Here is a 12,724-nt window from a genome sequence, read left to right on the forward strand (position 1 = left end):
TTTTCCTTAATACCCAACCTAAACCTCCCCTGGTGCAACTTGAGGCCATTTCCTCTTCTCCAGTCACATGTTAACTGGGAGAAGAGGCCAATCCCCACCTGGCTACAACTTCCTTTCAGGTAGCTGTAGAGAGTGACAAGGTCTCTCCTGAGCATCCTTTTCCCCAGGCTGAGCCCCCTGAGTTCCCTCAGCTGCTCCTCATCAGACTTGTGCTCCAGACTCTTCCCCTGCTCCATTGCCCTTCTCTGGACATGCTCCAGAACCTCAATGTCTTTCTTGTTGTGAGAGGCCCAAAACTGAACACAGTACTTGAGGTGCAGCCTCACCAGTGCCACGTAAAGGGGAACAATCACTGCCCTGGTCCTGCTGGCCACACTATTTCTGATACAAGCTAGGATGCCATTGGCCTTCTTGGCCACCTGGGCACACTGCTGGCTCAAGTTCAGCCACTGTCAACCAGCACCTCCAGGTCCTTTTCCACAGGGCCACTTTCCAGCCACTCTTCCCAAGCCTGTAGTGCTGCAGGGGGTTGTTGTGTCCCAATGGCAGGACCTGAAGTGTGGCCAGGATGAAAAATTATGGCCAAAGCCCTCTCTTGCAACCCTATAAACAGCAGTCCAAAATAAGACCCTTTGAGCTCTCTTGGCCCACAGCAGCTGCAACCAGCAACCTCCCTGAGTGAGACCTCTGAGACACAGCGAACTCTTAAGTTTGCTATTCTCGGAGGATTGCCAAAAAACAATAAATCCTGGGCTGATGTGGATGTGACAGCCTGGTCAGAGAGCAAGAAAACGAGATAAGTTTTCTCACAGCGGACTTGTGAGACTTTTAGGGAGTTGTAGAGAAAGGATGATAACTTGTTATTATAAACGACCTGCAGGTGGTGTTTTCCTATTCTCTGTTTTTCTGCTCTCATCAAGGATTGTTTGGGAGAAAAGTGCTTTTGTTAATTAGCCAATCAAGTGGAATGCATCTGAACTGTCTATAAAAGAGAAGAGTTTTTCACATTAAAGCTGTTTTTGTGCAAACCAGCCTGCTTGGAGTCTGTGCCACTTTCTTACTCGATAGTGACAGGCTGATACCCTCCACTCCTCAAGGCTTGACCCTTTGCCATTGAGAAGATGCAAAGGCATCTGAAGTGAGTGTTTCAATACCTTTGAGAGGAATTTTTCACAGATGCCTTGTACAGACTTGTCATGGTTTGACACTAGCGCAATGCCAGTGCCCCCATGAAAATATATTCTCCTTAATGGCTGCTGTGAGATGTGACCAGGAATAAAGCAGAGCAGGCTCAAACTTAGAAATAAAGAAAAAAAAAACTTTATTAACCTACAACTATAATAAAAGGAACACACACAAAATTCAGAATGAAAAAACTTCCAAAATATTCCTCCTCCCCCCCCCCCAGTTTCCACCCAGGCACAGTGAGACAAAATCTTAGATTCTCAGTCAAGTTACCATCCCTTAGATAATCAACTCTCAGTTCATCAAGGAGAGAGGAGTCCCTCTTGTACCATAGGCTTCCCCAGGAAACACAGTTGAAACCTCCTGTGTTTCCATGTCACATGTGGCACCGCCCAGAGAACATTTGCCATCGTGACATCTTCCTTCCTTCCATGTACAGTGCTCTCACCACCGTTCATGGACCAAAACTGCTTATAGGGTTCCCTTTAAGGATGCTTTGCCAAGTACCAAAAAAGCAACAGTTTCTCACTTTTGGGACAAAGGTCTCCCCCATTTTCACTCCCCCTGGGGCCGAGGGTCTTGAGAACAGAGATCTTCTTCCCTGAAGACAGAGGGTACTACCACACCCTCCTCATCTTTCTCTGTTCTCTCCACTCCTGCACTTGGCATCACTGCAGCAGGTCACTCTCCTGCACTGGCAATCACTACAGCAGGTCACTCTCTTGGCTCCAAGCCATTGCCTCCCCGTAAATGCAGTCTCTGTGTTACAGGAAATTGGTTCCGTCTATGGCTATGCAAGAAAAGTCCAGCCAAAGGCCACTCCATCATCTCCTCCCACCTAGGATTCTTCCCCATCTTCTTCTGACATCCTTCACTTGCTCAGACCTTCACCACACTTGCCCATTTCCTTCTATTTCATGTCTGTCTCTCTTCTCGTTCAAATCAAGGAGGACTAGTGTTTCGTAAAGTTTTCACTGTCCAAGAAAAGGGTTAAAATATCAGGCTCTGCCTGCCCAGAACTCCCATGGCAGCCGGGCACCCCTCCCCTTTCTCCTTCGGCAGTGCTGCCAGCACAAGATATCAAATTTCAAGGTGGCACAAGCACAGGCACAGGCTCTCTCCCTCTCTCTCTCTCTATCGGGCGGGGGGGGGGGGGGGGGGGGGCCTGCCCGATGCCTCTCAGTGCTCCTCCACCCTTCCATCTTGCAGGGGCCTTCACACCCCTTCTCTGTCCAAGGCCCGGCCTACCTCACCGGGCCGCATGGCTTCCCCTCCCCCACTCAGCCCGCAGCTGGGCAGGGGAAGGTCTGACCTCTTTCACCAACCCAGAACCAAGAGAGAGTTCCCCTGGAAGTTCTCTGCTTTTTAACCCCCTGTGTTCTCAGAGGCATATCCATGTTTTCAGTGGCCACATCAGGTGCCAATATTCAAATCTGAGCACTGATTGGTTTGACCACAACCTCCCAAAAAACTCACTTCCTTATCAACCTAGGACAAGACTCTTTATATCTGTGTCCATATGCTATAGCAAATGTGGAGGAAACACTGCTCTCTGAGATTCTCAAGTACTTTGGATTTGTAAATTACACCTGTAAGAAAGTTACTGTTGTGCTACAGTAAATCCTATATGAATCCTTTGTTAAATTGTTTAAGTTATAAATAAAGTTAAATGCTGTTAAGGTGCTGTCAAGTTTAAGTTAGGGTAAGTACTGATAAGTTTAAGAACTGTTAAGTTTAAGTGCTGTTGGGCCTTTAGGCCATATTAGTTTTTATCCTTACCCTTTTTATCCTTTCATCTCTCCCCCACCCCACCCTGATAATTTTGGATTTATTTCAGTTTGGATTGATTGACTGGATTTTTTTTTTGTTTGCTTTTCCTCTGTGTGCCCTAATCATCTAGTTAGTAGAATGAACCTTGCCAATGAAGGTTGTTGTGCTTTTGCTTTTATTTTAAACTTGTTTTTACTGATACCTTTGCCAGTGATTCTTTAAGCAATATTAAAACACTCATTCAATTCATGACACAGTGGGAGCACTAAATTGGAGAGTACCATTCCTAAGCCATGACAGCCTTATTTGGTGCCCAATGTGCAGCACAAAGGCTTGAGATAACAACAGATCTGACAAGAGAAGGTTGGAAACTAATTTGATCTAACCATTTGTTGTATTAGGTGTGGAGCCACTGGTCACAATGTTGCTTGGTCTGTTTATGTGGGTGTGGTGCCGAATCCTGTGTATGTTCTCGTATATGCTCCTTGTGGTGCTTTTTCAGAGCAGGGAGAGGGATCAGGATTGCATTGTTGCTGTACCATAGGATATCAGTTTATGACATGATAACATCAAGTGCAATGAAGATCAATTGGGATGTGTATTCAGTGTTGCTCTCCTGCCCCGGCCTTGGTGCTACCTTTGGGAGTCCATTAATAATTGTACCCATCCTCTAGGGGGAACAGGGGAGGATGATTTTCCCCAGACTTTACCCCCTTTTCCTCCTTCAGGCCTGTTACATCAATTTTGGGGAATTTTGAATTCCCTTTGGATGTTAAGGAAAGCATGTTCTTGCTGCTACATCTGCCAGGTCTCCTCAATGCAGTCCACACCATGTTTAGAGTTAAGAAAAAGGTTTCTAGGGAGGTTATTAAAAGATCTGCCCTGAGGGTGGATAGTCATTACTGATCATTACCAAGGAATTGCCTGAATTTTCCAACTGGGAGAGGCTACACTATGCCATAAACAGTTTGTACAAATGTCCATAAAAATAAGCCAACAGTAAGAAACTACATTATTTTTAGAATTAAGGCTTCAGAATGAAAATTCTACAGACATTATATTTGGACAACTCTAGGATGTGATTGTGTGGTTTCAGATAGGGTAGAGTTAATTTATTCTCAGTAGCTGTTACAGTGCTGTGTTTTAGATTTAAAATGAGAATGGTGTTGATAACATGCTGATATTTTCATTTTTTGCTAACTCATGTTTATCCTAAGTCAAGGAATTTTTTCTTGTCTCATGTTCTGCAAGTGAGGAGGTTCACAAAAGAAACTGGGAGGGAGCACAGCTGGGACAGGTGACCCAAACTGACCAAAGGGATATTCCACACCACAGAATGTCATGCCCAGTATATAAATTGGTGGGAGTTACCCAGAAGGGTGGCCGATCTGGGTTTGGGAAGGGGGGTCTGGCATCAGTCAGCAGATGGTGAGCAATTGCATTGTGCATCACTTGTTTCTCCCTTTTATGATTATTATTATCATCAACCATTATTACTGTATTTTACTTTAATTTCAATTACTAAACTGTTCTTATCTCAACATATAAGTTTTACTTTTGATTCTCCTCCCCATTCCACCAGGGTGTGGGGGAGAGATGGGGATTGAGCAAGCAGCTGCAACAGTAATCTTCTAAATATTTAATAGATTGATTACTAGGGAGATCACAATCACAACTGGATTTAGCAGCATGTTTTATAATGTGTATAGTCATAATTCATCACCATGACATGCAAAGTTATTCCACAGTTTCACTGTAGTCTGATAGAAGAATGATGCTCCCACATTTTTTTAAGATTTCATTGGAATTTTAGAATGGTATCTCTTTCAAGATTGAGACTACAAGCACCATGTTATCAGATCTTTTTCCACAAAGATTCCCAAGAGGATAAAAAATTCTTCTATGTGACTATGGAGATCAACCCACCAGCACACTGAGTATAAAAATCAGTTTCCTTTTTCTTTCAAGCTAAATAAAATAATTTTTAAAATAAAAAAAAATAGAATAAACCAGTCAATATCCCAAGAACTTACCTTCAGACTTCAGCTTTGTAAGAACAAAAATCAGGTAGTTGTTGAAATCTGGATACTGATTGAGTTGTTCTAGTTTCTGAAGAGAAAAACTGTTAAGGAAATTAAAATCTTCACACACAGCATTTATAGCTTTCTGAATACTATGATTAAGTGAGCTATGTACTACTGCATCATTTAAAAATGCTATGACTATAAACTCACAACATACAGGCTATGAACACTTTAAAAACAATTTCTGTAATTTTCATACTGAAGCAGTAGCTCTTTAGTTATGCTGAAATCTGAGAAAAGAATCCAGGAACACAGAAATTCCTGCCCTCCCCAAATCCCCTACATTCCTCTGCACAGTTTTAGATTTCAAAATTTGCACTTAAAAGTCAACAAAACCTAAGGAATCCACTGAGGCACAATCATATAATACATCATTTTTTACTCCACAATAAATAAAAGCATTTCAGCATTAAAATACAACTATGATGATTTTTATAAGCTAGTCACTTTAATATTAGTCATATACATTTTGATGATGCTAACTAGCCAGTCTGAGCTTTCAACTGCGAGAAGCTGTTTCATTGTAAATGCCCAGATATTTGTACAAAGGAGTTCATGTTTATCCATGGTCTCTTTAAAAAAAATCCTGTACACAAAACAATTTTCTAGTGACACCTCTCTGAAAAAGCATCTTACTAGCAATACCAACCTCTTTACTATGTTCTCTGGGGCAACTGCAAGAAGAATTATTATGTTTCTGAACAATTAGAAGGTACATAGCTGTTTTTCTAAAATTTGTCATTACTTTTGCCTCAAATTTCCAAGTATTCTGCCACTGCTTGCCTAGAACAGCATTCTGGCATTCTCCTTGTATCTTGTTCTCACACCCTGGTATTAATTACTAGCATGCTCAACAATATTTTATGTCATAAGCATGCAGTTACCAAATATACTAGATATCATCAGTATGGCAAACAATGAAGACATTTAGCAAAAAAATTATTTTTTAGAATTAGTAGGATTATTTGCTTCATAGGCATTTATTTTACTTGCTGTACAGCTAAAGCTCTAAATATTCAAAGTTGCTAAACCCTGACCATACATAATGATGTTGACATTGATGGGCCTTGCACTGATCAAAAGCCAGATACCATTATTTGAAGCAGACCTTTAAAATGCAATTTTACATGAAAGCTACATTATAATCACTGCTGCTATAATCACCTTTGTATTTGAAATACTAAAGAGCACCTGTTTAAATCTGGGGCATTATCAGAAGATATCACCGAAGGGGTATAGGGGACAGACAAAGGTGACACAGAGACTCCATCGTCAGAAGGCATGAAAAGGCACTTTTTATTAGAAATTCACAGTTCTTATAGAAACAATGGTGGACCTAAGACCTGATTGGCCTTTAGGAAACTTCTCTCACCTATTGGTCAAGAAGGGACAAGTCCTTCTTGTAAACATTTTTGACAAACAGAGATTGCCTACCAGGTGCAGAGATTGAGATAGAAATTAAAACAATTACTTTCTCTGAGCTTTCTCACAGCTTCTCAGGAAAATCCTGGGAGAGCTGTGTCTCTCTCTGTTCAGAGAATATGTGATTACCACAAGAACACTTAGCGACTTCTGTATAGTATTTTTCATAGGACTCAATACCATCTTAGGAATCTGAAATACAGCTGCAAAAACAAGGTGAAATCTACCTTCACCTTTCAGGTAAGAACAGAAGCCTTCCAAGGTTTGACCATATCTACTAGGAAAAAGCCAAGAAGTCGAGCAAATTTGGCTTCAAGCTAAACTCCTAACACAACATACATACGTATTCTTACCTACATAAATGTTTTGTTGCCTTTTGTGAAGACTTTCAAGCAAATGCCTTAAATAAAAAGAGATCAAGATGCTAAACTCATATTCTTCATAGGAGGATATCCTTTCAGGACTTCTAGATATTTTAAAGCACCTCTATAGTTAGCTTAAGGAACAGGAGACAGTAGATGAGAGCTTTATTTTTCAAGACTTATGCTTCTACTAGACTTAATGTGAAATTTTCCTCTTTCAGTCTTTGGTCCTTAAAACCTTGCTATTTCATCACTTCTACAGTCAAGAGAGACCTGAGGGGGGAACAAACAACTCCACACCCAAACAACAAACCAAGAATCCACAACACTAATGCAAAATGCACTGCAAAGCTGCACAAGCCACATAGGGTAGATTTCACTCTTCCTGTAAGATGTAAAAAGTGTAACGAACAGTATTTCAGGCTCAGGATTCTAGGCAGAAACATCCTCACAACACAGCAAAACACGGTCAGAGCCAGCAGGTCACGGAGAGCGTGCAGTCGGCTCCACCAGGAACGCTCCTCCCACCAGCTCTGGCTTTTGCCGTGAATCCTAGCGCTGGATTAGTTTAGGAAGCCCCTGCTCACCCCTGCTTTGCTGCAGGGGCGACAGATACCCCGCGCCACATCATCAACTCTGCCTGGCGAGCAGAGGACCCCCCCCCCCCCCACCCCCCGCTCCGGCCTTCTCGGTGGGATATGCAGAGAATAAGGGCTAGGTGCTGGCAGCGGCCCAGCATGGAGTAATCTGGAAAGGTAGCAGATACCAAAGCAGCCACAAAGGAGCCAGGGCTTTAAAAATTAAAAAAAAAAAAAAAAAAAAACAAAAACAAAACCAAACAAACAAACAAACAAAAAAAAAACAACCAAAAAAAAACCCAAAAAAACCCAAAAAAACGAACCTTGGCTCAGGGCTCGCAACAGTAGGCCGCCTTAGCGGTTCAAATGCCGCGCCACGGCCACCCGCTCAAGCGGAGGCTCAGCCCACAGAGTTCGCTGTGGCGGCTCCCCGGAAAGGCCCGGCCGCCACCTGCCTACCACAGCACTGGTCTGTGGCCGCGCTGCCCCCTACCCAGAGTCCCCAGCCTCCCTAGCGCTCGCCCGGACGGCCGCAGCCCCGCTCTGCCTGCTCCGCCCGCCCGCGGTGTAGGCCTCGACCAAGGATACTTGTTGAACGGCTCTCTGCGTGGTGGTGTCCGGAGACTGCGATTCCTTGAGCAGCTGCAGGATCTGTAGAAGCCCCTGTTCATCAGGCTTCCACTCATACTCCATCTTGGCTTGCTGAAAAAAACATCAAACAAGAGGGCGCGATTAGCGGAGCGGCAGGCCCCAGGAAGGAAGGGAGGAAGGGAGGAAGGAAGGGAGGAAGGGAGGAAGGGAGGGAGGAAGGGAGGGAGGGAGGAAGCAAGCACGCTAGCTAGCTGGCTGGCGGCATGATGCCCGGCCTGCTCTCACCCGAGCCTGGCCCCACAGGACAGCACTAACCTGCTCCAGTACACGGACTGAGTCACGGCGATCTCGCTCTAAGAGCCGCCTTGCGTCCTCCTGGGTCCTAGCGCCACGCACGCCCCGCCCGCCAGCGCCGCCGTCAGCCTTTCCCCTGTGCGTTCCAGACCGTCAGGAGCCTGGGCGCGACAAAAGGCGAGCACCTCAATTCTGGGCGGGGAAAAACGGGGTACCTCATCCACAGCCCTTCCCCACCACCACCCGAAACCAGAGAGAACGCTCCGGAAGCCCCAACAAGCAAAGGGTGAAGCAGAGCCTCCGCCCGGCCTCCTCGGGACAGCTGCGGCCACGCACCCGCAATACCTGTCAGAGACCTAGGAGGCTGCAGCCCACGACGAAGTGGGGATGCGAATGCAGACCGAAGAGTTAAGAACGTGGTACCTGCTTTGCTGTCTGCTTTACTTCCACATGATTTAGTTTAATGATGGATAGATTTCATAAATTCTCAATATCACGTGTAAAGAGGAAATAAGACCAACTACACAAGAAGGGGGGAAAGAAAATACTTTGAATACCTAGTGTATCTTATCCTTAGCGTCAAAATATATCAGAGGAAATTTCAGGTCAAAATTAGCAATTTTTGTGTATATAGAATAGAATAGTTCAGTTGGAAGGGACCTACAATGGTTTTAGGAAAAAAAACTTCACAGAAAGTGTTGACAAGTATTGGAACAGGCTGCCCAGGGAAGTGGTAGAATCACCATCCCTGGAGGGATTTAAAATACATTTAAAATACATTTGTGTTATGTACATATTATATATATATATATATATATAAAATACATATGCTACTGGGCAAAATAAGAACATACACTGATTAAAACTGGTCTAAAATATGAAAATCAAAACCAGTAATTACTTATCCTTTTACAATCTTATTTTTAGTCATTGTGTTTGTAATCATCCTGCTAACATTCCCCTTTCAGTGAAAACTTTCTGCTTGCTCTCCTGTGGCACAGTACTCAATATGAGTGTCACACACATGCTGCACATCACAGCCTTAACAATTGTTCAGAGGCACCGAGGACAGGAAACATTAGTGGTTCCTAAGTGTGGCCCTGGTAATGTTGTGTGGTTCCTAATCTCACCTCACCAATGCTTTCAATTAAATCCATATTTAAGTTACAGTCAGCTGTCCAGTCTCATGCACTAAGAAGTGTCCCGGAGACAAGTATCTCTAGGTGCTAAGAAGTCTCCTGGGTGAGTAAAGGCTTACCAGTTATTAAGAAAGGATGGACACAAAGGTTTATATGAAATTTTTGTGAGCAGTCCCTCTAGTACAGAAAAGTGTCAAGCAAAGAATCTAGGTTAGCCAGACTCAGGCCATTAAAACCTATGCTTGTGTCTCACAACCATATGAGCAGGAGAGTTCTCTGTAGTGATGCTTGCATAGATGGAACAGATGAAAGGTGAGGTCCAGCAAAACAAGGAAGTGCTAATTTGGGTCTCATTACCTTGACTGCTGCCTTGCCAGGCAGGCTGTAGAAATTCAATGATCTTTGACTTTTGGACCCCTATCAAATTTGGTTGAAATTGATTAGAGCTTCAAAAGTTACTATTCAGAAATGATGACACAATAATTACATCTGTCAAATTTTACCAGGAAACCAAGTGCACTCGAGAAAAAGAAGATTAAATATGGAAAACAAGAACCAGAAAGGAAGGTTGAGAGACAGAACAGGAAAAAGCAGGAAGAGATGCAGGCCATGGATCCATACCTAAGAAAAACTGACATAGGTCTTCTTTCCATTAACATGACCAGACTTAAATCTTAATAAGATCTTTCTGCAGTGGAAGATAAAAAAGCCTACAAATCAGAGTATGAATGTGAGCCTCTACTATTAGTGGGGACATCAAAAAGCTTTAGACAATCATCCTCCAGGGTAGGTTTCTCCTTAGGCTACATACAGGATCCTTTACCACTGGGTGCTACTCAACATATATAGAAATCAAAGCAGGTTCCAGCCAAGATCAGCATGAGGGGGTGTGGCCAAGACATTGTGTTATTCATTAACACCTTACAACATTGCTAGAGGTAGGCAAAAGGGACTCTCTCAACTTTTGAGAAGGGCGTCCCTTTCAAATAGAACAAAGCATGGTGGGATGGGGAACTAGTCAGCCATTGTTCATTGTCTCAGGCTCTATGGTGAACATTTTTGCATGTGAATCATTCCCTTTTTGCATACTTTAGTTATTAACATTGTTGCTGTTACTTTTCAGTTTTTTATCTCATTGTTTTTTCTGGTAAATTGTTCATATCTCAACCTGTGACCTTTGACTTTTGTGCCTCTAATTCTCCTCTCCGGCCACCTGCAGGGAGAAGGGGGGAAGAGGGGAGAGGAAGCCAGCAGCAGTGTGGTTTGGAAAGTCTCGGTGTGAGAACTTAATTGGGGAGTACCATTCCTAAGCCATGACAGCCTTATTTGGTGCCCAATGTGCAGCACAAAGGGTTGAGATAGATTGGGCATTGTAATGGGCTGCCCAGGGAGGTGGCAGTCACCGTCCCTGGAGATGTTTAAGAAAAGACTGGATATGGCACTTAGTCCCATGGTCTAGTTGACAAGGTGGTGTTAGGTCATAGGTTGGACCCAATGATCTCAAAGGTCTTTTCCAACTTATTGATTTGTGATTCTATAAATTATCCTTGGAATAGAGGGTGATGGCTGGGTTTTTGATATAGTGAGGCCTGGCAAATTGACTACATTGGACCACTGCCACGAACACTCCAAGGCAAGAGCTACATACCATGGTAGAGGCAACAACTGCCTGGCTGGAAACACACCCTGTAAACCATGCCACTGCTCAAAACACTATCTTAGGCCTTGAGAAACATTTTGTGGTGACATGGTACCCCAGAGAAAATCGAATCAGACAATGGGACTCATTTTCAAAATAACTTTATAAACTCTTGGGCAAAGAAACATGGTATTGAGTGGATATATCCCATCCCTTATCACCCACAAGCCTCTGAAAAGATTGAGAGGTATAATGGATTGTTGAAGACTATGTTAAGAGCATTAAGTAATGGGGTGTGGAAGCACTGGGATACAAATTTAGCAAAGCCACTTGGCTGGTCAACACTAGGGGATCTGCTAACTGCCCTGGTCCTGCCCAAACAAAACCCCTACACACTGGGAGAAGATAAGGACCCCATACTATGCATATGGAAGTGGCTGAGGAAGTTGGTGTGGATTTCTACTCCCATGACAAATGGCAAACCCATTTGTGGGATTGTCTTTGCCCAAGGACCAGGGCGTAATTTGCTGGGTAATGCAGAAGGATGGGAAGACCTGGTGTGTGCCTCAAGGCAATTTAACCTTGGGGGGAAAATAATCTGTGTGAGTTTTATGCTGCAGGAAGTAAAGTAGCAGGGATGACATGAACTGATGAAGAATTAATTTTGTAAGGAGCAAGGAGAATGTGATACCAACCCAAACCGGGCTGGTGCTAGTGCCCAATGATCAATTGTGGTGCTTCTCCTGTCCTGACCACCCATCCTGATGGACTGGAGCCCAAGTCATGGATCTGGAGGGGTGCAAGAAGCCCATGAAAAAGGAAAATAATATCTATCTGTGAAAGAACAGAGGATAGTAGTTAATGAAAATGTACAAACCTCTATGTTGGATACAGAGATGGTTTAAGGATGTAGTTTAAGTTGTATGTGTAGGTAAGAAGGGATTCCAGTAATGAGAAATAAATACAAAGGATCAGCTAGACAATAAATGTATATATATAAAATTATGTGAGTTCTAAGTATGATGCAAATGCTATGGAATAATGGGTAGAGATTGTATTGGGTCCTGCTGAGCTGGAGTTCACTTCCCCCTAGCAGCCCTCACAGGCTGTGCTTTGCATTAAGAGCTGTAAAGGTGTTGATAACACACCAGTGTTTTGGCTACTGCTGAGCAGCACTGGCATCAGCACTGTCTCTCAGCATTCCCTCCCCATCAAGGGGCTGGGGTAGGCAAAATCCTAGGGTGGGGACACAACTAGGCCAGCTGACCCAAACTGACCAAAGGGTATTCCATACCATATGATGTCAGCTCAGATATAAAAGCTAAGGGAGAGAGGAGGAACCAGGGGGTATTCGTTATTCTACAACATTTACATTCCAGAGCAACCACTACACATGCTGAAGCCCTGTTTCCTGGGAAGTGTCTGAATATTGCTCACTAATGGGAAATAGAGAATAAACCTTTTTTTCCCTTTGCTTATGTGTGTGCAAATTTTCACTTCATTTGCTTTAGTAAACTGCCTTATCTCAACCTACAAGTTGTTTTCTATCTTATTTTCTCTCCCCTGTCTCACTGGGGAGTAATAGAGCAGCTTGGTGGGCACCTGGCTTCCAGCCAAGGTCAACCCACTAAACTACTAAAGGCCACGTCTTCAAGGGGAG

The 12,724-nt window shown here is 43.6% G+C and overlaps 1 protein-coding gene across 7 annotated transcripts in view; it reads right to left on the reverse strand.

Annotated features, from left to right (window-relative positions):
- LOC118701480 (transportin-1-like) overlaps positions 1 to 12,724 on the reverse strand; it is a 176,161-nt gene that overhangs the window by 145,209 nt on the left and 18,228 nt on the right. For all 7 annotated transcript variants that reach the window (XM_036406109.1, XM_054517748.1, XM_036406107.2 and 4 more), the window contains exons 2-4: positions 8,308 to 8,447; positions 7,990 to 8,103; positions 4,989 to 5,064 (exon numbers count right to left, since the gene is read on the reverse strand). In XM_036406109.1, coding sequence (XP_036262002.1) covers positions 4,989 to 5,064; positions 7,990 to 8,094 — 181 coding nt within the window. In that variant the 5' untranslated portion in view covers positions 8,095 to 8,103; positions 8,308 to 8,447. The remainder of the gene's footprint in view (positions 1 to 4,988; positions 5,065 to 7,989; positions 8,104 to 8,307; positions 8,448 to 12,724) is intronic.

The sequence above is a fragment of the Molothrus ater genome, chromosome W, assembly GCF_012460135.2.
Source record: "Molothrus ater isolate BHLD 08-10-18 breed brown headed cowbird chromosome W, BPBGC_Mater_1.1, whole genome shotgun sequence".
In the NCBI taxonomy this organism is placed as follows: Eukaryota; Metazoa; Chordata; class Aves; order Passeriformes; family Icteridae; genus Molothrus; species Molothrus ater.